We start from the raw sequence: 23902 nt of genomic DNA on the forward strand, positions 1-23902 counted from the left end.
TTGTTTACACACAAACATTTGTGTAGAGTAGAAGTCCTGATGGGTAACTGTTGACTTGAGCAGGTGTGTGCTGATGCGTCTGGTACAATTAACAAGCTTTGTGTGGATTAATGACTCAATCACTGCTGCAGTATAAGCTAAAGTATGACTCACCCCATCTATATGAGTTCAGTGCGTGTTTGTGCTGCACCTGTGTTATTGACTGACAGTGTGTTAATAGTGTGAAGCAGCATTGCACTGACACACAGCAAACTTCCACATTGAATGTACTGCAACAAACAGCTGCACGTCCGTATTAATACCCTTCGGTTATGGGTGTAGGATGTTTGTCAAGATATCATCACACTTGATACCCTAATTATGATGCTATTTTAGTCTTTTTGTTTTCTGTTGGGCTTCTGTCTTATGACTGCAAGTAATGTCGTCACTTTTGTTTTGCATGGAGACACTCATATTATATGATCTTAGACTAGTACTGTCACAATGTGACTGTCAAACCACATTACAGTACTGCTTCTAACTGGAATAATTACAACTGGTTCAGTCCTAGTCAATGATAAAAATGTATTACTTTCAACAAATATTTAAGACTCTAAATCCCACATTTGAAGCTGTTCACATTTAAAATTTTGAAAATGCGCATTCTATATTACAAAGTCATATCACCAAGCCTAATAAATGTAAAAAAAAAATGTTTGATCGTTTTTAATTACACTGTAATGTTGAATGGCTATAATTAATGTTTATTTCATTGAGACATCGTGTAGCTGTATTAGTATCAGTGATACTGGTCTTCATTCATAAAAATATGCCATTAAACAAGTATTTACAATATAGGCTACGGCCTTTATGCTTTTGTCTAAACCCTTAGCACTCTCTGTGGCCCCCTGGGGGTCTCCAGTCCCCAGTGTGAAAACCCCTGCACTGGAGGACGCTTGTTATAATCTTTTTACCAATACATTTACAATGATGAATATACTTTTTAAATGTATGGGCTAAAGTGGCGTCTTTAACCGCAATGCATTTGTGTGGTGAAATTAACATTCAGAATGAAGGAAAAAGTCTACAATCCAAGTTATAGGCCTGTGGATGAAATTCAATTTCTAAGACATCTACAGTGATCTATATGCCTGTGGACTGGGATCTGAGAAACTCACCAGGAAACCACTGCTCTATGAGGGAGTTAACGTGATCGGTGATGAAAGCCATCGCAGAGAAGTCCCTCGTCTCCGACTGGCAGATAATCTTGATGCCTCCGCTTTTCTTTTTCTTCCAGTTTAGGTCAGATGACTCTACGCTGTGGGCGAGAAACAATGTGAGTCTTTTCTTATACGAATCTCCGCACACACTAGTGTTAGGATCCACGTCAGATGTTCATCAGTGTTATTTTAGTATTATTTATATACTATTATAGCTTTATCAATATTTTAAAGTTTTCATTATAATTTTAATTTAATTTTAAGTAATTTTGTTATGTACTTTATTCCCTTTTTATTAGTTTTATTTTTTTAAATAATACTGATTAGGTTGAATTTATATTAATTTTAGTTTTAGTTTAGTTTTTATTTCCAGTAAGTAATGTTAGTGCTTCAACTTATTTCATTGAGTTGCCAAGGAAACATTTCTCATTTTCATTTAATTTGGGTTTTCATCTAATATTTATTATTTATTTATTTGATTTCAATGAACAAAATAGTTTTATTTTTACTTAACGATAATAGCCCTGGTTTACACGTATTAAGTGTATGTACAGCATAAGATAACATGTTATGGACAAATGTTTAAAACAACAACACATGTATCCCTTGCAGAGAAGGTAGTCCCATAATGCTTTACGGCAAACTCCATAAAAGTATATCCCCAATGACAGATACAGAATTACTTCTGTATTATTTATTAAGTTTCGATTTTCATTTGAGTTTGTTTTAGCCTTTTTTTACCTGTGCTTTTAACATTTTTGAAGAAAAAATATATTTCTATTTAGCTTTACTTTTTTAAATTTTTGTGAATTTGGTACTTGGTACACATCTTAATTTATTTCAGTTTAAATTATTCAAATTTTCATTTAAATGTTTCCATTTAATATTTATATTTTATTTCATTTTAGCTTTAAAGGGCCCCTATCTCTCGATCTTGAGGTTTCTAAATCTCTCAGCATAACAGTTGTTGGTTGCTATAGGACACCATCTGCTGATAGTAGTGCTCTCCCTTCTTTATTCCAGCTCTTTTCAGCTCTTGATGCTAAAGAATTGGTAGTTCTTGGTGATTTAAATTGTAATTGGTTGCATTCAGCAACTGATGACTTTAAAACCTATTGCGATGCATTGAATCTTTTTCAGATTGTTGACAAGCCCACTAGACCGAACCTAAAATGTCCAGACAAAATCATCACTAATAGATCTAATCTTAACAAACACTCCCCATAAGTATTCAACTGCATCCATATTTGCGAATGACATCAGTGACCACTGTGTCATCGCAATGGTTAGAAACACAAATTCCTAAAACCAAACCACGCATCATAACCAAGCGTGACATGAAACATTTCTCAGAACAAGGGTTCCTACACGATTTTAATAATTTGAAGTGGGAACAAATTAATTTAATTCCTGACCTTGACATTTTTTTATGCAAATGTTTCTGCTTTAGTCAACAAACATGCTCCTCTCAAAAGGTACAGGGTGAAGGGTCGGAATAATGCATGGTTTTCTCATCCTTTATCAAATATGCTTCATGAGCGCAACCTGGCATGGGCAAAAGCTAGGAAAACAGATTTAAACTCAGACTGGCTTGATTTCAGGCGATTGCGTAATGCATGCACGGTTGCAGTCAGAAAAGCTAAAGCTGAACATTTTCTTATACAAACATCTCACAATCTAAACAATTCATCAAAATTTTGGAAAAGTGTTTAATCATTAACTGAAAATAATAAAGGTATAGAACTTCCTTCTTGTATTAATAAGGACTCTCATACAATCATTGATAAAGTAAAAATGCTTAATTGTTTCAATGAACACTTCATAGATTCTGGTTTTTAGTTTGATTAAATGAATGGTGCTCATGTGAACCCTTCGATTGTTCGGTCAGAGAGCTTCGTATCTAGTCAATCATTCAACTTTTCACCAATTGCAATCTCTGAAGTGTGCAAAGCCCTTAAATCTTTAGATGTTTCAAAATCGGCAGGTCCTGATAAATTGGAACCTTACTTTTTAAAGCTAGCAGCTGATTTTATTGCCCCACCTCTGACACCTTTAACCTTTCTCTTGTCTTAAATGACATTCCACTATGGAAATCAGCTTTTGTTCTTCCCCTGTTTAAAGGCTGTTTATACACACCCAAATAATTACAGGCCCATTTCCAAGCCAAAGTCCTAAAAACATTTGTCAACAATCAATTAAAAGGACTTTCTGTCTGTTAATAATACCCTGTCTGATTTTCAATCTGGTTTTAGAAAACAACATAACACAACTACGGCAGCCTTAAAAGTACTAAATGATTTTATTGAATCTGTTGATAACAAGAAATACTGTGTAGCCTTATTCATCGATCTATCAAACGCATTTGATACTGTTGATCATACCTTACTGTTACAATGACTTTACAGTATTGGATTATCTAAACATACTATTGGTTGGTTTAATAACTCTCAATATCTCTCAAACAGAACTCAATGTGTCCAGGCAGAAGGTTTTATCTCTGGTTCACTCAATGTAACTAAAGATGTGCCACAGGGGTCAGTCCTAGGACCACTCCTATTTACTCATATATATAATATTGATCAAAATGTTCATAATGTAAATTTTCATTATTACGCTGATGATACAGTTATATATAGTTCCCTTTCAAGGGAACTTCGAGCTGCGTCAAACGCTGCGGGAACGCCCCTGCGTTGTGCGTCATGAAGCACGTATGGAATCAGCCCAATGGAGAGATGAAACGTCATAGGCGGGTGACGTCATCGACCAGGAAACTATAAAGCACCCCAAAAACACAAGCGCATTAGCTTCTGTGCTTTCAGTCGCGCTACATGTGAATCTGTCCCTGTGTGATATTGTCTGTCTTACATACCCTGCACCACACAAACAATTTATCCCTATATATATATATTGAGAGATTATGGCGGACGAACAGCAGTTTAGAAAGTGTGTTCCTCCCTGCTCGCGTTATTTAACGAGCGGGGATGCACATGATCTTTGTGTTGTTTGTTTGGGAGTTCAGCATGCCCAGTTTGCTCTCGAGGGAGCAGACTGTGAGCATTGCGAGCGTTTGCCGTTAAGGACGCTCCGCTCCCGCCGATCGCTCTTTGAGGAGAGCGGTTCGGTGCGCGCTCCCCGCGGTTCGGGTCCCGCTTCTGCCGAGGCAGAGCGGCGGCGCTTATCGTGGGGATCGCAGATGGATCTCACAGCGGGGTTTGAGACGGGCTCTGCCTTATCTCTCCCTTCACCTGTGAGATCCAGTGCCTCAGTCCCGGGTTCGGAAGCACGCGCTGCGGTTTCTTCCGCTCGGGCTGAGGCACCAATGCTGCAGCTATCCAGTTCTGAGGAACTTGATGTTGTTAGTGTTGAGGGAGATGTGGAGGATTCACCACCCCACACTCCTGAGAGTGATGAGCTTATGGAGGTGTTAACAAGAGCTGTTGAAAAACTTAATATTGAATGGCCAGTGACTAGACAGGAGTCTGTTTCTAAATCAAAGTTGGATGAGAGATTTTTGCCGTCACGTGTGCAGCCTCCACGCCGGTGCCTGCCGTTTTTCCATGATCTCCACACCGAGGTGTCGAAATCATGGAGAAAACCGGTGTCATATAGAGTGTTTAGTCCCCAGACTTCTACATACGCTAATATTATGGGAGCCAAGGCTCATGGTTATGGTGCTTTGCCTCGTGTGGAAGAGACGCTTGCGAGCCATCTCTCCCCCGAAGCAGCATCATCTTTTAAGGCACCGGCATTACCCACCAAGCCTTTAAGAAACACTTCGGCTTTGGTGGGTAAAGCATATTCGGCAGCAGGTCAGGCTGCGTCATGTCTGCATACTATGTCAATCTTGCAGGCATACCAGGCTTATCTGCTAAGGGACATGAGTGAGAGTGAGGAGGTCAGTACTGACGTAGTTCGCGAACTGCGTCAGGCTGCTGATTTATCCCTGCGTGCCACCAGAGAATCGGCCAAATTAATGGGTCGTTCTATGGCAGCTCTGGTGGCCACAGAAAGACATTTGTGGTTAAATCAGACTAATATTAAAGAGAGAGAAAAAGCTTTTCTTTTAGATGCTCCTCTTTCTCCCATGGGGTTGTTTGGTGATGCTGTGAATTCAGTTATCGATAAATTCCAAGAAGAAAAGAAACAAACTGCAGCTTTTAAAAAGTTTCTTCCCCTTAAAGTTCATGTCCCTGGGGCTGCTGGGCGGGAGCAGCCCCGGCCGTCTACGAGCTCATCACATAGAGCGCAGCAGAGGCAGAGTGTCGCGTCTCGTGCTCCCCCTGCTGGACAGTGGGCTCAGCCGCGACACTCTCAGCCGAAGCCTTCTCCCAGTAGAACTGATCTGAGGACAGTTATATTGGCTAAGAAGGCTTCGGCTAAGAAGAAGTCCTGACGCCAAGCCGTTCAGGATGCTGAGGGTGGTCCCCACCGAGGCGGAAAGGTGTTCACCTCTTTTTACGGTGCCCATTCCTCCTCGGTGCCCTCAGGGGCTCGTTCTGCCAACCCCGCCTTTATGCCTGGGCACAGACGATCCCAGCGAGCGCTTTCCCGAGGGAAGCTCGCTCCCTCTGAGGAGGGTCTCAGAGCGGTCAGACCAGTTGTTCCCTGCCGGTGCGCCGTTACAGGGCGCTGCGTCTGCTGCTCAAGTTACACCAGAGGCCAGTCTCGAGAGGCTGGTACCCTTAGTAGAATTTCTGGCAGAGTGGAAAAGCCTTCCAAAAATATCTCATTGGGTCCTGCAGACAGTAGAAAAGGGTTATGCTATCCAGTTCAGGTGTCGTCCACCAAAATTCAGAGGGGTTCTGCACACAGTGGTGGGCCCCGAGCAGGCTCTGGTATTGGAACAAGAGGTGAAAACGCTCCTTCAAAAAGAGGCTATAGAACGGGTTCCTCCTCCCAGTTTGGAGTCAGGTTATTACAGCCGATATTTCATCGTTCCAAAGAAGGATGGGGGGTTGCGTCCAATTTTAGACCTGCGCATATTGAATCGCTCGGTAGGGAAGCTAAAATTCAAGATGCTCACTATCAAGCAGATCGTGTCTCAAATCAGGTCCGAGGACTGGTTTGTCACGATAGATCTGAAGGACGCATACTTCCATGTGTCCATCCTTCCACAACACAGGAAGTTCCTGAGGTTCGCCTTCGGGGGCGAGGCGTACCAGTACAGGGTTCTTCCGTTTGGCCTAGCTTTATCTCCCCGCACTTTCACGAAATGCATGGATGCAGCACTAGTGCCTCTGTCAGAAAGTTGGGGTTGAGGCTGAACGCAAAGAAAAGTGTATTATCTCCTTCCCAGAAGACCACTTTTCTGGGTGTCGTTTGGGATTCGGTATCGATGCGGGCGCGACTCTCTCCGACCCGCATCGCTTCGATTCTCTCAGCTGTGAAACAAGTGAAGCTAGGCCAGCTACTCACTGTCAAGCAGTTTCAGAGACTGTTGGGTCTGATGGCAGCAGCGTCCAACGTTATACCTTGCGGCCTGTTGTACATGAGACCGCTACAGTGGTGGCTCAGGACCAAGGGATTCTCCCCGAGGGGAAATCCGCTCCGCACGTTCAAAGTCACGCGGCGCTGCCTTCGTGCTCTGGTCATGTGGAGAGAAACTTGGTTCCTATCCAAAGGTCCTGTGCTGGGGGCTCTTTGTCGTCGCATAACGCTAACGACGGATGCTTCCCTCACAGGGTGGGGGGCGGTCATGAGTGGTCGCCCAGCCCAAGGTCTGTGGCAGGATCATCATCTTTCGTGGCACATAAATTGTCTAGAGATGTTGGCTGTGTTTCAGGCTCTGAAACACTTCCTAACAGACCTGAGAGGCCATCATGTGTTAGTTCAATCAGACAACACGTCGGTGGTCTCTTATATAAATCATCAGGGGGGCCTGCGGTCTCGCCGGCTTTACAAGTTGGCCCGTCAGATCCTCCTGTGGTCCCAAGGGAAGCTACTATCTCTGAGAGCAATGTATCTCCCTGGGTATTTGAATGTGGTAGCAGACTCCCTGTCGAGGCAGGGGCCGAGGCCAGGGGAATGGAGACTCCACCCCGAGGTGGTGGAGCTCCTTTGGTTGAGTTTCGGTCGCGCCGAGGTGGACCTATTCGCTTCCAAGGAGACCACTCATTGTCATCGGTGGTTCTCCATCACTCTTCCAGCCCCCCTGGGGTTGGATGCTATGGTGCAGCCGTGGCCGAGGTCACGTCTGTACGCCTTTCCCCCGATTGCTCTGTTACCAGGAGTTCTGGAGAGGGTCCGCCGGGACGGGGTCAGTCTACTACTAGTAGCCCCGTTCTGGCCGGCCCGAGTATGGTTTGCGGACCTGATTTCTCTCCTGGACGGTTCTCCTTTGGAGCTCCCGGTCAGGAGGGATCTACTCTCCCAGGCGGGGGGCACGATACTTCACCCCCGCCCAGAATTGTGGAAACTGTGGGCTTGGCCTCTGAGGGGGCCCAGCTCATAGACTCCGGTCTCTCAACCGAGGTTGTTGAGACCATTCTTAACTCCAGAGCTCCATCCACGAGGAAGCTTTATGCTTTGAAGTGGAAACTTTTCACTTCTTGGTGTGGAGAACACCTGCAGGACCCAGTTAACTGCCCAGTGGGTGCAGTGCTGGAATTCCTGCAGGAGCGCTTCTCCACAGGGTTATCCCCCTCCACACTAAAGGTGTATGTGGCGGCACTAGCTGCTTACCACGTCCCTTTCAGTGGAGTTTCTCTTGGGAGACACCCGCTTATAACTCGTTTCCTCCGTGGCACTTTGAGGCTGAGGCCAGCAGTTCATACGAGGGTGCCGACTTGGGATCTGGCCATTGTATTAGAAGGTCTTTCCCTAGCTCCTTTTGAACCTATCGAAGAAGTTCCCGAGAAGTTTCTCACTTTTAAGACTATCTTTTTGCTTGCTATCTCTTCACTAAAAAGAATCGAAGATTTGCAGGCTCTGTCGGTTTCACCCTCGTGCCTGGAATTTGCACCTGGCATGGTTAAAGCTTTTCTGCATCCTAGACCAGGTTACGTTCCTAAGGTTCCTACTAATATTGTTAGACCTACGGTTCTGCAGGCTTTCTGTCCTCCTCCATTTATGTCATCGGACCAGGAGAAACTTAATTCACTCTGCCCTGTTAGGGCATTAGACGCTTATGTCCACAGAGCTGCCCTGTGGAGGAAATCAGAACAACTTTTTGTATGTTTCGGGCCACCCAGGAAAGGGTGTCCTGCGTCTAAACAGAGAATGAGCAAGTGGGTGGTTGAGGCTATCTCACTTGCTTATGAGTCGGCTGGCCAGCCTTCACCTTTGGTTGTCCGAGCTCACTCTACCAGGAGTATGGCTGCTTCTAAAGCTCTTTTGTCGGGGGTTTCCCTGAGTGATGTTTGTGATGCGGCTGGATGGTCTTCACCGCATACTTTTATTAAGTTCTATGACCTAGACTTAAGCTCTACCCCTGGGGCACAGGTGCTCTCGTCCTCTGTGCGCTAGTCTCACATGACGGTCATTTGGTCCTATGGCGACGTGGGTATTCGCGTTCCCGCAGCGTTTGACGCAGCTCGAAGTTCCCTTGAAAGGGAACGTCTCGGTTACGTATGTAACCCTAGTTCCCTGATAGGGAACGAGACGCTGCGTCGCTCCGCCATACTCCCGGCACTCCCGTTAGCGCTTCCTTCAAGCCTATCAGAAGCTAATGCGCTTGTGTTTTTGGGGTGCTTTATAGTTTCCTGGTCGATGACGTCACCCGCCTATGACGTTTCATCTCTCCATTGGGCTGATTCCATACGTGCTTCATGACGCACAACGCAGGGGCGTTCCCGCAGCGTTTGACGCAGCGTCTCGTTCCCTATCAGGGAACTAGGGTTACATACGTAACCGAGACGTTCAGCATCCACACCCAATCTGGCTCTCTCTGAGTTACAGCTTGCATTTAATATTGTTCAGCGTAACGTATTTGAATTAAAACTAGTTTTAAATGCTGATAAAACAAAATTCATGTTGTTTTCTAAATCAAAATCAATCCCTCATAATATTCAGCCTATTACTAAGTACCAAGGTTTTGAGATTCAGTTTGTGTCTTAGTATAGATATCTTGGGATTTTAATTGATGGCCTTTGGGCCTCATGTTCAGCAACTGGTGAAAAGATTGAAAGTGAAATTGGGTTTTTACTTTAGAATCAAATCCTGTCATTCCTTTGAGGCAAAAAAAAGAGGCTTGTTGCAGCCACTTTTATGTCTGTACTGGACTATGGTGATGTTATATATATAGACATGCATCTTCATAGTGTTTACATGCTTAGACACTGTTTATCATTGTGCACTGAGGTTCATAACAAATCTTAAAACCCTCACTTTTTAGAACCCTCACTACATCATTGTGTGTTGTATGCTCGGGTTGGATGGTCTGCTTTGTCCATCCGAAGACAAAAACACTGACATGTTTTTATTTATAAATCTATCCTGGGTCTACTTCCTTCATATCTTTATACCTACATCTGTAAAAAGTATGTTTGTAGCTATAGCCTACGGTCCCAGGAATTATTCTTACTGTCTGTTCCAGTGGTACGTACTGAATTGGGGGAAAAGGCATTTAAATTTGCTGCTCCCTCTGCCTGGAATAATTTGCAAAGTATGTTGAAACTTAGGGAGCTGGTTTCATTGGACATTTTCAAAGTAGTTTTAAACGATTTGAAGAATGAAACATCAGGCTGTAGATGTTTTAACTAGTTATGTATTGATATTGAAATTTGATTTGGATTTTCTTGTGTGTATATGTGTATGTATTGATGGATGTTATCTGTTAAACTCAAACGAGCTGTGTCTGTCAGTCTTGACCAGGACACTCTTGTAAAAGAGATTATTAATCTCAATGTGCTTTTTTTTCCTGGTAAAATAAAGGTTACAAAAAACTATAACTGTTCTATTGAGCACGAGCTCTTGAAGCTCCGCCCTCTGTGCCGGCAGCAGCAGCTCATTTGCATTTAAAGGGATACACACTAAAACGGCGCGTTTTTCTCAGCCCCAAAAAGGGACAATTTAAACATGCTATAAAAAAATATTTTGAGCTAAAACTTCACATACACACTCTGGGGACATCAGAGACTTATTTTACATCTTGCGAAAAGGGGCATAATAGGTAGCCTGACTACGTCAGACTTTGTACTTCCGCTCAATTCCATTTCGCTTCTGTACTCAGTCTGAGACATCGACATGTCTCTCAGTTTTCCTCCGGCCTGAAAACAGCCGGCCAATCAACGAACAGAGGGCGGGCTGAGAGCCGTGAGTGACGTAGACGCTAAGCGCCGAGTTTAAGATTGGGGAAATCGAAAACGACCGCGGATATGGAGACACGGGATGCAATTCGCTCTGCTGTGGAGAATATTCCTGGCATTTCCAAACTGAAGCGCGAAAAAGAAGAGTGTTTATTAAACATTTTGAATGGAGGTGATGTCATGGCCCTACTCCCGACAGGTTTTGGTAAAAGTTTAATTTATCAAATATTACCGATCGTCAGCGAGAAACTGGGGAGGCCAAAGGCCAGCAAGGCGATAGTTGTGATTGTGTCCCCCTTGGTTGCACTCATGGAGGATCAGGTTAAGGAGGCAGCAAATCTCGGTCAGCCTCGGTTTCGTTTTCGCATGATACATGCGTTTACAATGGAAGTTCGATGCGGCTGAGCTGGCGAATAACACACGTCATAAGCAAACGTTATGTGATTGGCTTACGGGTAAACAATGATTTTATACTTCAGACAATTTTTAGTTAACAATAACAACACTGAAGTGATGAAGTGAAAAATGTTAACAAAAATACTTTTATTCATTAGATGTAAAACAAATTAAATAAATAAATAATCCCTAAACACTTACTAACCTCAGATATCCGCCATCAAAGGTGACTAACAGCCCTTCCTTCCAGTAGATGGTCTGGTTGCGACGGACACGGAACGTGCTGCAGCGATTGCGCTGCTGGTTCCCCGCAAAGCTGTAGATCACGGTACTGCGGTTCCTCTGGTTTTTCATATTCTTTTTGGTCTCGAATGCCTATTATAAAAAATTAAAAAGTAGGAGACATACATCATAATCAGTACACTGAAACCAGCGATCAGCTTCAACGACACTTTCACCTGAGAACTTGTCATATAAGGAAATACTTTAAAATACAGCTGCAAGCAACGTCTACATAGCCAAGCCTTCATTTTGATACTGAATGATTGAGCAGTTTTGTTTGGTTCAAAAAGTTTTACCAGTAGGTGGTGCTACAAATTTGAATGATATTCTCAGGGCAATGTGGCGTTGATAGAAAGAAAAATTGTGTCAATATGCAAAAGCTTTGCCAAGACAATGACTCACTTCCTGTTTGGTGTCTTCGCCAGCAAAATTGTTAAGGCTTTTCAGGAGAATAAAATCCAGTAATTGAATTTGTGTGGTTTTGTCTTTGTCTGTGTCTGACCTAAACCAATTTTGGCGAAGATTCAACAAACACTGTAGGAGGAAAAGCAAAAAAAAAAGCAAAAAAGCAAAAAAAAAAAAAAATTTGCTAAATTGGTCCAAAATAGCATAAAGTAGCACCCTAGAAATACATGAAGTGAAGAATCATGGCGTTCATCATGGCGAAATTATGATTTCTGGACGGATTGTATGTGCCTAGGCTAATAGATGGCGATGTCACTAAACTGGTCTGGCAATGATGCATAGCAAATTTCATGCCAATCAGCCCAAGCGTTGCAAAGATACGTCTCGCTTCCTGTATGGCGTCCCCATCGTCAAAGTCATTGATGCATTACTAATGCTGCACGATAAATTGCAATATTACTTATCAAATCGCAAAGGCTTTGATTCAAGTAAATATATGTGCTGTGTGTTTCAGAGTGAAGCGCAGCACTGTGCTCTTTTACACGCAAGCAACTCAGTCTCATTGCGACTGATCACAGTAAATGCTGTTCCACACATACTCGTATTCTGTGAATTTGGGTCACTTATAATGTTCATTTAGGAACAGAGAATGTGCAACCAACTTCTCAAACTTGTAATAAGAAGTGCTTATACATCGGCAGTTGTCAACAAAAGAGAAGATTTAAAGTCACCATGAAATCTTTTTTTTTTTATGGAATATTGTAGTATTTATAATACGGTAAATGATTTATCAGTGAACGTCTTTTTTCTTTTAAAATCCATGTGCCCTTGTAATCTTCCATCAAAATAACTTTCTTGCAGCGACTTCTCTTCTCTGATGACGTGTTCTCAGGCGGGATTGCGGGACAACCTGTCAATCACATGAGGTCCACCAATAGCAAACCATAACAATCCAATCAATTCCCCACAGACAAAATCAAGTTCCGCCCTACAATTTCATCTGGATATTCGTCATAATAGGGAAGAAAAGACTATCGCAAGTTTCATGGCGATTTTGAGGGCTCCCTGCGGTTTTCTGTCAAAATAAATGTTTGATGGTTTAATGTTTGAAAATGAAATTTATTATATGATTATTTTTCATAAAACACTCGATTTTTAATTTTAGAGTGAAATATAACAATAGTAATATTTATTATTTTGTTTAATAACTTATTTAACAAAAACAATAATGATAACAATGACAGTATTATTATTAACATTTATTATTTTAAATATTAATATTGATATATAAAACACAAATATTTTGCCAAAAAAATGGCAAAATTGGTACCTGGAATACAGTGTGCCAAGCGTCTTACCATGCGTTTTCAGGGGCTGTCAGAAGCAATGTCATCATGTGGCCTCTAATTCTATGTTTGCAATGACTGCAATTATTAGACTTTTATTGGTCAGTTAAGCTGTCATCTCAGGGTATGCGTTTACCTGTACGTCCATCTGGTTTAAACTGATTAGCATTCTGGCTATAAAGCGCTCCCAAAATCCAGCAGGTACGAAGCTCATCTTAAAATGCCGCTGGATGTTGTTGTTAGTTTGGTGCCGAAAGCCGTGGATGTCCAGAGCAGGTTTGGGTGGCAAAAGGTGTGGTAGCAGATAACTATGAAGAGAAGAAGACATTTCTGAGGCAAAATTAGGTTTGAAACAATGCTCACTTAAAATGCATAATATACAATAACTCGTAATGTGCTTCCTAGATGGATGGTTCCCATAGGGTGTAAAAGGTTTAAGAATCACACAAAAATTACAGCCATTAAATAATTAAAAGATAAAATAATAAAATAATAATGATAAAATAAAATAAAATAAATTTAAAAATTAAATAATAAATAAAACTTAAACATTAAAAATAGATTGAAGTTACAAAGAACAGAAAGCTATTGTTTTTAATCAATTAAATATTACTATATATAAAAAAAAATGTCTGCATTATTTTCACAATAGGTTATGCATTAAACATCTGCATATGAATGAATGAATGCTGAAGTTATGAAAAAAATCCATTGTTTTTACCTGTTGTTGGCGACTGGTAAAGCAATCTCAAACTTGGCCAGGAACTGGAAGTACTGTTCTTCTGTTTGTTGGGTGAATCCAGTTCCTACCAGCAGCATGCGGAGGTCCTCTGCCTTGATCACTCCATTGCAGGCCACGGAGCGCGAGCCCCTCAGGTTGATGATGCGTTCCAAACACTCGGACAGCCACACGGCATCCAAGAAGTACAGTTTACACAGGCCGTGACTCGTGTCAGAGAAATGCAGTATGGTGCCGGTCTCAATGAGGAAACTGATCGCTGTGTGATTCAGAAAAGATGTTATGGAGCCATATTCTTCTAATTGAATGTGATTCAGAAAAGATGTTATGGAGCCATATTCTTCTAATTGAATCCTGTTTCACTTGGAAATGCATTAGATTACAGCGGTCAAATAGGTTGCAAGGAGTTCACATCTATTTTAAACTTTAATGTGAGGAACTGTGAATGAAATAAAATGTTGTATTCCAGATATACTAAATTATCAATAATTACTTAACTAACATGAGGGACAATTTTTTAAGTATTTTTTATAGATCTAGAATTCTACATGCTTTGAAATTTACAAAAGAAATTAGGCATTAAAACAATGTGCGGTAAAAAAAAAGTGTGTTGATTAGTATATAAAAAAAGGGGTCAATTCTTTAATTAATTTAATAAATAATCAAATTAACTAAATAAAAAAACTCAATTCATACAGATTAAAATATATATCAAAGTTAAAAACAGAAATATGAATATATATCTTAAAAAATATATAATATTAAATAATATCTATAATAATATACATTAAAACAGTTATTATTTTTGTAAATGCACTACCTGTCTGTAGATAGATAGATAGATAGAAGTTAAGAACAGAAATATAAATATGTATCTTAAAAAATAGAAAATATAGATTTTAAAATAAATGTATATTTAAAAACATTTTATATTTATTTTGTTATAAATATAATAAATTATAAATAATTTATAATACATTTATATATATTTATTTTCATAATAAATGATGCATTACCTGTCTGCAGATCCTCATAGTCTTTGATATCGCTAGCAGGACTCTGCTCGATGATATGCTCCAGTTCCGTGTCCGTCAGGTACTGAACCTCATCGGCTTCGTCTCTCCTCAGACATTCTGCCTTTATGGCCTCCTGCAAGGTTAGGTAACTTTTGGGGATCTGTATAACAACAAAAAGAGACTGACTGAGATTTCTCATCTTAAAGACATCAAAGTATTATAATTCCTTTTTATGCATTACAGATGAAATGGAAAACCTTTTCCTTCCATTTGGATAAAAATTATCCACTAAATGCATTTGAGGTGGAGCAACAGTATGTTTGACTTTAGCTTTTCCATCTTACTGAATAGATGTCAGAGACTACAGTGATTAACTAACTAACACTAACCAGTCTTCCCACCAGTCTGTGACAGCTAGCAGGGTTGCTGATGTCCTTCATAGAGCAAGCAACCTGAAACAACAGTCTCTTGAGTCCGTCCACGCCTTCTAGTGTCTTACACGACACCTCACTGTCAAACAACCACACATTTATTCACACAAAAATCAACACAACAATTCCATTAAGGAAGCTAAAGCATGTTATGATGATAAAACTAACTGTAAGTGTTTCCATGTAATGTCGGGGTAGCCACTGGCCCGTGCACCCGAAGGGGTTCTGCAAATTGCCAGGATATACGCCCTCAGCGTAGCGACACGCTCGGTACGAAACTTAGTGTCTATGAGGTCCAAATGTGTGCCAATGACAATGACAGCAGAGTTAGGGGCGCGAGCCTGAGGGACACACACACATGAACACCAACACATTATAGACGAGTGTATATGTTGTTTATGTCAAACAGATATTTTTCTAAACACATCTACAACATACCAGTAACTTTGTTTAATTTTTTCCCCTTTAGTTTTATCTATTTTTAGCTTGTGCCCTGCATTTATAACGTATCTTTGCTCTATTAGTAAATATGCACATTCTGAAAATATATGAATAGCATTTTGTCTTTGTTCTTTCTCTCTGTATAGGCTATAGAATTTTGTTGAGATAAAACATTAAATAATCTTTAAGTTGTGAATATTAACTATTCCATAGTCCATTCCATGTACAAAAATTAAGAACTTTATTAAATTAGTTAGCAAAGGAAAAACTATAATTAAACTATTACCAAATAAATAAATAAATAACTTAGTTTGCAATGGCAAAATTATATTTATTAACATTAAACTATTGCATTAAAAAAATGCTGTTCATTTATTTAACTATGCCATAAATAACAGATAAATACTAAATTAATAAATACTAAATAATTAATAAATAAATAAACTTAAATACACATTATACATTTAGTTTGCAATGTTGTTCATTATTATTAAAATATAAAATAACTTATAAATAAACACTAAATAAAAACTTTACTCATTCAATTTGCATAAACACATTTATCTACACCTCATCAAATAAAAAAATAAAAATGCACCTGTTTCATAGAATGACCCAGTCCCAAGTCAACTAAATTGTTTTTTATTAAAATGTATGGTATGGAGCTCAGTATGGAAGCCTCCTGACTAAAGTCAAAGTGTTATTCTTTGCTGACCTCGATGTTGAGGAGCCAGGACTGTAGGTTGGCCACGGCTTCCTCTCCTAAAGCCAGATTCCAGATCACCATATACAAAGCCTTATCTGTGAAGAAGCACTGGTTTACCGTCGACATGCTGGCCGGGCCGCCAATGTCCCACAAATTGAAGGACACCAAGTCAATCTGTATCCACAGTAGAAACAAAAGCATTAAACCGCCTGACAACATCACTCAATACTCTTACTTTCATCAAGGCATTTTGGGACCAATTATAAAGTTGCTGAAGTGAAACAATGGTTATTTTGTCCCATTATGAAGCAACTTGAAATCAATTTGAAATAAAAATGTACCCAATTACAGATTGCAAGTAGTTAAATGATACAGTACATTTTGAATACTTCTTTTTGTCATTCAAACTTTCTTTGTCTGATAAGCGCATTAAAGCTGATATTTAAATTTGAAAAAAAAAAATTTTGTGGGAGAATGTTTCTTTTAAACAGCAAATCTAAAAAAAACTCTTGCAGTGAGTCAGCGGTGAAGTAAGTGTTCACAGCTGCTCGAGGTGGAGAGACATCTCTGGGGCTTTATAACATCAGTGTGCTTGTGTATACGTTTGCTTCTGTCTATGACATACGTGTAAGAGGCCATTCTGTGTGTGTTTATAGGAACATGTCTATATGACATCAGTGTGTGCAAGACACTGTCTCAGGTTTTATACGTCTGGCTCTGACTCAGGGCGCCTGATGAGAATTGAAACACTGTTAACTCCTGCTAAGAAACCATTTAAGGCCAGAAATAGGGGTCCAAGGTCCAGAGCTGCTACTCATTCATAAACCCTGATGTCAAAATGTTGGCATTTAAATGGCTTTGTGTGTTTTTTAGACTTGCCTTATTTTTGTCTTATCATGTTTACAGAGTTAAAGCAAACATAGCTGTTCATTTTCCCATGAGCATGCATTGTGGGAAAAACACATTTGAAGGCACGCCCTGAAAAACGAATCAGATAGACTGGGAATTCAGTAAAAGCTCAAATGATGAAATCACCCATTGTTTTTAAATCAACATAAGAACACTTAATTTGTCTACAGTGCGTTTCAGTTGCTTTCCTCACCAAATTGACTTATTTTTATGGCAGCGTATGTATGTATGTATGTATGTATGTATGTATGTATGTATGTATGTATGGATGTATGGATGTATGGATGTATGGATGTATGGATGTATGGATGGATGGATGGATGGATGGATGGATGGATGGATGGATGGATGGATGGATGGATGGATGGATGGATGGATGGATGGATGGATGGATGGATGGATGGATGGATGGATGGATGGATGGATGGATGGATGGATGGATGGATGGATGGATGGATGGATGGATGGATGGATGGATGGATGGATGGATGGATGGATGGATGGATGGTTTTGTATTCAACATTTATATTATGCATTCTGCTAAATGTATTAAGCAAGTATAATCACAGTAAAACAATACATACATACATATATTAGTGTTGGGCGATATGCTCCATTTTCATATCGTTCTATCATCAGCCTGTGAGATCGGCGATACTATCGTAAGGGGGCGGGCACGGGGCTTACTTATTTGATCATTAACTTGCTTATTTACTCATTAATTTGCTTGTTTAATTACTTAGTTTTATAGCATGAGAATATTTTTCAGAACTATTTCAGAATTATGTCAGGGGGAAATTTATGGACACATAGGCTACTCTCATGTGGTAATGCAACATTTTGACCTATTTCTGCACGAGATGAGAACACGTTTTTATAATTCCTTGGGTCAAGAAAGAGTCGGAGTTTACGATATGTGCTCCTACCAGTACTCTCTCTCTGTCTAGATGCACTTAATACACAGTAAGGATGCTTTCCTGTCATATAACCCATCACATATGTGCACTTCAATAAGCTCAAAGAACACGGGTTAATGTGTTTTACATGCCGGGAGAAATCAGGGTAAGGGGCAAACATCTAGCTGAGTCGATCGGCTTATACTTAACCTTATGACTTGACTCCAAAGGAAAGCGGGTTAATGCGTTTACATGACCACATGCATTGTCCGTTTATTCAGCATAAACGGGTTAAGAACGTGCATGTAAGCGTACGCGCGCACTTACTCCCTGAAAGTGAAACCAGAAACGGACTTTCGGCATCTGTCGCTGCATTAACGGCGTATTCTCTCAGAGACGATGATGGATATATAACGGTATAGCAACTGTCTTAATTTACTGGCTTAATATTACGCTTGTGGACCTACATTAATGACAGTGAAAAAATGAGAAGAATATTTCTTGTTAAACAAGTTGTTTTTTAAGCGTTTGAAGCTGATTTTCACAGATGGCAGATTTGTGCTGTGTTCGTGAACTAAAGACTGTTATTAGGCCTATATAATTTTAGTGATATTATATTATTATTATTAATAATATTTTGTAATTGTATTGTTTTTAGTGTTATTACTGTGATTAAATGTTTTGTTAATGTGCTATGGAAACAAAATGCTGAGGAACACAATGCCGTTTTCATCTTGGCTCAAACGACGACTGTAGGCCTATAAGAATGATGCGTCTCTTATAATAAGCACTCTTGACAATTTGTTAATGGATTACCTTGCAATTCAATTTTGATCATGTGGGATGTAGTTTAGTAGTCTGTTTTAAAAACATTTTCTTTGAGAAAAAATACGCGCATGTCGGTGATGTCGCAAGTGGTTATGTGGTGATGTTATGAATTTAGGCAAGGCAAATTAATTATTAATTATTATTAATTATTGACATCGTCAAAGGCATCAGCGTCAGCGATATCTCTGACTATCGTTGATACACGTACTATCGTCACAAACCTAATATATATATATGCTAATTAAATGCTTAAATGTTACATTTACAAATGAGAGAGAGAGTGTGTGTGTGTGTGTGTGTAGAGAGGGCCCTTACAGAAGATTTCACTACTCCTACGGGTCGCTCCAGATCCCAGCTGGACGTGTGGATGCTGCAGTCAGTGTTGAGGAATGGTGAAGGTTTGCCAGTCTGCAGCCCCTCCAGCAGAGCACTCTTACCCTGCCGAGGAGGACCGACCACCATCAGCTTCAACAGTCTACAGGGCTCTGCTCCTCGCAGCTCCGCACGCAGGTACGCCAGGACCGCAGCAGGACCTACGACAGGACAGAGACAGAGAGAGATCTGCCTCAGCTCAGTGTCTCCATCACTACACTACTGGGCTATTCAATCTTTTCCCATCTTTAATTCAATGGTTTCATTCTTAAACAAACTTCTTTGGTAAAATTGTACAATAAGGATCCATTTATTCACATTAGTTAAGATTAACTAACACTGAAAAATACTTCTAAATCATTTTATATTCTTAGTTCATGTTAATTTCGACATTTACTAATACATTGCTAAAAATCAAAAGTTGTGATCTTAATATTATTTAATGGAGCTATGCTGATATGAACTAACAATGAACAGTTGCATTATATTAAATAACATTAACAAAGATAAATAAATACTGTAAAAAAAAGTATTGCTCATTGTTTACAAATGGGAATTATTTTTCATTTGAATTGAACTCCATTTTAATTATTTCTTAATTCCTTTTTTTAATTTGTTGATTGTCACTTTCTTAATTTATTCATCACATTGTTATTTAAAATGTGTATTATAATACTTTAAAAAATTCAAATAAAGTGTCTGTTAGTAGATGCATTTATCCAAGTGATAACTGGAATAGAAGAACTTTATATTACCATATATATATATTCTATGCATTTTTTTGTGCGCTATGAATTTTATCCTTATTATAGTGTTGCATCATCATGCTAATGCCAAAATGTATTGACATCAATTGTGCGCCCTCAACATTACAGTTATAGCACGTCCACATGAGTGACATGTCAAGCTCCAGGGCATCCTCAGCTGAACCATACCGACCCACGCTTCCACCTATGCCGTGATTTTCACTTCAAGATAATCAGCTTTACGCTGCTGATGTGTTCGTGTGTGCAATGTTTGTTAGGGACTCTACTTCCTCTAAAATCTCTTGAGCCTGTTGTTATGACAGCACAACGCACTAAATATTGCAACAAATGCTTCAGCTCTATGATGAATCGACAGCTGGCTAAACAACTCACAGCTGGAGTCACCAATGAAACATTAATCAGACAAATCCAAGATTATACAGTATTCAGAGGCTGAACTGGAATATCATGTTCTCGAATGCAAAAAAGTCATGTTCAACATGACAACATTTTGCTTCTTACAGAATAAGGTACTTCATTTAATTAGTTTCATAGATGCATTCACATTACACTGGCAGATGCTTTTATCAAAAGCACTTTCATTGCATTCAAGATATACATTGAGTTGAATGTTGCTGTGGTAGCACAAAGTGCAGAAGATAAATAAAGTCATTATTTCCTTATCCATTCATAGCATCCATTTAGCAGCAGTGTTTAGTTTTATTTACTCTAATGAGATAAAACATTATGACCAGTCACAGGTAAAGCGAATATCGTTGATCATCTCCTAACAAGGCCACATATTGACGTCTGGGTAGATTAGATGTTAAGCAAACAATCTGTTCTTATAATCAACTTGTCGGATCTAGGTGAAATGGGCAGGAATAAAGATCTAAGCGACTTTGACAATTGAGCATCTGTGGGATGTGCCGGACCAACAAGTTTGATCCACAACGGCTCCACCTCGTAAACTACAGGACTCGAAGGATCTGCCTCTAACGTGCCAGATACCACAGGACACCTTCAGGGGTCTTTTAGAGTTCATGCCTCAGCGGGTCGGTGCTGTTTTGGCAGCATGCGAAGGACCAACAGCATATTAGGCAGGTGGTCATAATGTTTTGGCTCATCAATGTATATTAAAGGAGCTGTATGTAAGAAATTTATTTCAATTAATCATAAAATGGCCCTGAAATGTCACTAGACATTAAGAAATCATGTACATTTCAAATACTTATATCACTGACAACAGTAGTCCGGCCAGGATATTGTCATTTAAAAAGTGCAGTTGCAGCCCTCAACTGATGTTGATGTTGTCATGTTGTGTTTTGGTCTGATGCTCCACCCTCCACCTATCGACCAATCACGAAGTCAGTAGTGTTACGGCATCCGGGTTGCCAGCTCTGCTCTAGTTACCACAGCTGCAGCTCGTCACGTCCCTGCTGGATCCTGCAGCCGATCTGGCAACCTCGAGTCAGGGAGGAGGGGGAGGGGATACACCGCTCTACAGTAATTTGACAGTGATTGCAGTACTAGTTTTGGCCACAATCTTACATACAGCTCCTTTAACATAGTTTTTATTAATATTTTAATTTAGCTCATTTTATATTTCCATTTTCGTTTTTTTTTTTTCATTTTATTTGAAGTTTAAGTAATTTTGTTATGTTATATATAAATATATATATATATGTTACGATTATGTTTGTGTACTTATGATCTGTTTCTTGTTATCAGATTCTGATTGGCTTCAGATCCTGTTAGTCCTCTGGGATTCGTTCGTCTCCATGACGCTCTGCCGGAAGCTGGCTATAAAAGGCGACGCCAGCTGTCTTCAAGGAGGGCGGGGGCTTTGGTTGGGCTTTGGCTTTGGCTCGTAGAGGTTGATTATGTAGCCCATGTTAGACCTGTGTCCCTTATTTGTTTTTAATTTGTTTCTTTAGTTTTCTATCTGTTGTTTAGTTTATTTGATCGGTTTTGACCGTGTGTCCTCGTGCTCATTTACGAAGAGCAAGCTAGAATGTCACGTGACATACATCATGCTACATGTAATGTATGTTATGTATTAGTTCACTAGTTTAGAGAGTGTTGCCTTGAGTTGAAATTTTTGTTTGTTTGTTAGCGGAGGTAAGTTAAGGGGTGCTTTGGCACGCCGAAGATTTTTTTTTATTATTTAGTGAGGTTAGATTTCATGGTTATAGTTAGAAGTGTTTTGTTTTATTTAGTTCTTTGATTTTGGCAATACTCATTTTTATTTGGTGAATTTCATTGTATTTTTCTTTATTTGTTTGATTATTTATATTTGGAATCATTTAAAGTTTATTTTCCTATTGTGTTTATGGGCTGGGAAGAATAAATCAATTCATACTCCAATTTCCTCTGCTTTTATTATTATTATTATTACCACTGTTTGCATTGTACTTTCTAGAGATCTTCAGTGACAAAATAAATGTAACTCCCTTAGACAAAAATTAAATCATCTTGGGTCATAACAATATATATATATATATATATATATACACTACCGTTCAAAAGTTTGGGGTCGGTATGATTTTAAATACTTTTAAAAGAATTCTCTTCTGCTAACCATGGCTGCGCTTATTTGATTAAAAATACAACAAAAATCAGTTATAGTATTAAATATTATTCCAGTGTAAATCAGCTGTTTTCTGTGTGAATATATAGTAAAGTGTAATTTATTCCTGTGATCAAAGCTGAATTTTCAGCATCACCAGTGTCAGTGTCAAATGATCCTTCACAAATCAGTATAATATGAGGATTTGATGCTCAAGAAACATTTATTATTATCAATGTTGAAACAGTTGTTGGTCTGTCAGTTGTACAGTTTTTTTTTTTTTTTTTTAGGATTCTTTGATGAATAGGAAGTTCAAAAGAACAGCATTTGTTTGAAATAGAATCTTTTGTAACATTATAAATGTCTTTACTGTCCTTGATAAATAAAAGTCTTGATTTCTTTCCTCCAAAAAATAAAAATAAAATTCTCACTGACCCCAAACTTTTGAACGGTAGTGTATATATAAGACATTTATAATGTTACAAAAGATTCTATTTCAAACAAATGCTGTTCTTTTGAACTTCCTATTCATCAAAGAATCCTAAAAAAAAAATAAAAAAAACTCACCTAAAGGATTATTAGGAACACCATACTAATACTGTGTTTGACCCCCTTTCGCCTTCAGAACTGCCTTAATTCTACGTGGCATTGATTCAACAAGGTGCTGAAAGCATTATTTAGAAATGTTGGCCCATATTGATAGGATAGCATCTTGCAGTTGATGGAGATTTGTGGGATGCACATCCAGGGCACGAAGCTCCCGTTCCACCACATCCCAAAGATGCTCTATTGGGTTGAGATCTGGTGACTGTGGGGGCCGTTTTAGTACAGTGAACTCATTGTCATGTTCAAGAAACCAATTTGAAATGATTCGAGCTTTGTGACATGGTGCATTATCCTGCTGAAAGTAGCCATCAGAGGATGGGTATATGGTGGCCATAAAGGGATGGACATGGTCAGAAACAATGCTCAGGTAGGCCGTGGCATTTAAACGATGCCCAATTGGCACTAAGGGGCCTAAAGTGTGCCAAGAAAACATCCCCCACACCATTACGCCACCACCACCAGCCTGCACAGTGGTAACAAGGCATGATGGATCCATGTTCTCATTCTGTTTACGCCAAATTCTGACTCTACCATCTGAATGTCTCAACAGAAATCGAGACTCATCAGACCAGGCAACATTTTTCCAGTCTTCAACTGTCCAATTTTGGTGAGCTCTTGCAAATTGTAGCCTCTTTTTCCTATTTGTAGTGGAGATGAGTGGTACCCGGAGGGGTCTTCTGCTGTTGTAGCCCATCCGCCTCAAGGTTGTGCGTGTTGTGGCTTCACAAATGCTTTGCTGCATTCCTCGGTTGTAACGAGTGGTTATTTCA

The 23902-nt window shown here is 39.6% G+C and overlaps 1 protein-coding gene across 3 annotated transcripts in view; it reads right to left on the reverse strand.

Annotated features, from left to right (window-relative positions):
• lrrk1 (leucine-rich repeat kinase 1) overlaps nucleotides 1-23902 on the reverse strand; it is a 107873-nt gene that overhangs the window by 48554 nt on the left and 35417 nt on the right. For 2 of the 3 annotated variants that reach the window (XM_056239565.1, XM_056239566.1), the window contains 10 exons: nucleotides 19155-19372; nucleotides 16216-16380; nucleotides 15228-15400; nucleotides 15018-15138; nucleotides 14629-14788; nucleotides 13595-13871; nucleotides 13010-13181; nucleotides 11525-11656; nucleotides 11046-11215; nucleotides 1158-1297 (listed from right to left, as the gene is read on the reverse strand). In XM_056239565.1, the coding sequence (XP_056095540.1) occupies nucleotides 1158-1297; nucleotides 11046-11215; nucleotides 11525-11656; nucleotides 13010-13181; nucleotides 13595-13871; nucleotides 14629-14788; nucleotides 15018-15138; nucleotides 15228-15400; nucleotides 16216-16380; nucleotides 19155-19372 (1728 nt within the window). The remainder of the gene's footprint in view (nucleotides 1-1157; nucleotides 1298-11045; nucleotides 11216-11524; nucleotides 11657-13009; nucleotides 13182-13594; nucleotides 13872-14628; nucleotides 14789-15017; nucleotides 15139-15227; nucleotides 15401-16215; nucleotides 16381-19154; nucleotides 19373-23902) is intronic. The other variant, XM_056239567.1, reaches the window with a different exon arrangement.

This window comes from Rhinichthys klamathensis, unplaced genomic scaffold (assembly GCF_029890125.1).
Source record: "Rhinichthys klamathensis goyatoka isolate OS25496 unplaced genomic scaffold, OSU_Roscu_1.1 h1tg000567l_1, whole genome shotgun sequence".
NCBI lineage: Eukaryota > Metazoa > Chordata > Actinopteri > Cypriniformes > Leuciscidae > Rhinichthys > Rhinichthys klamathensis.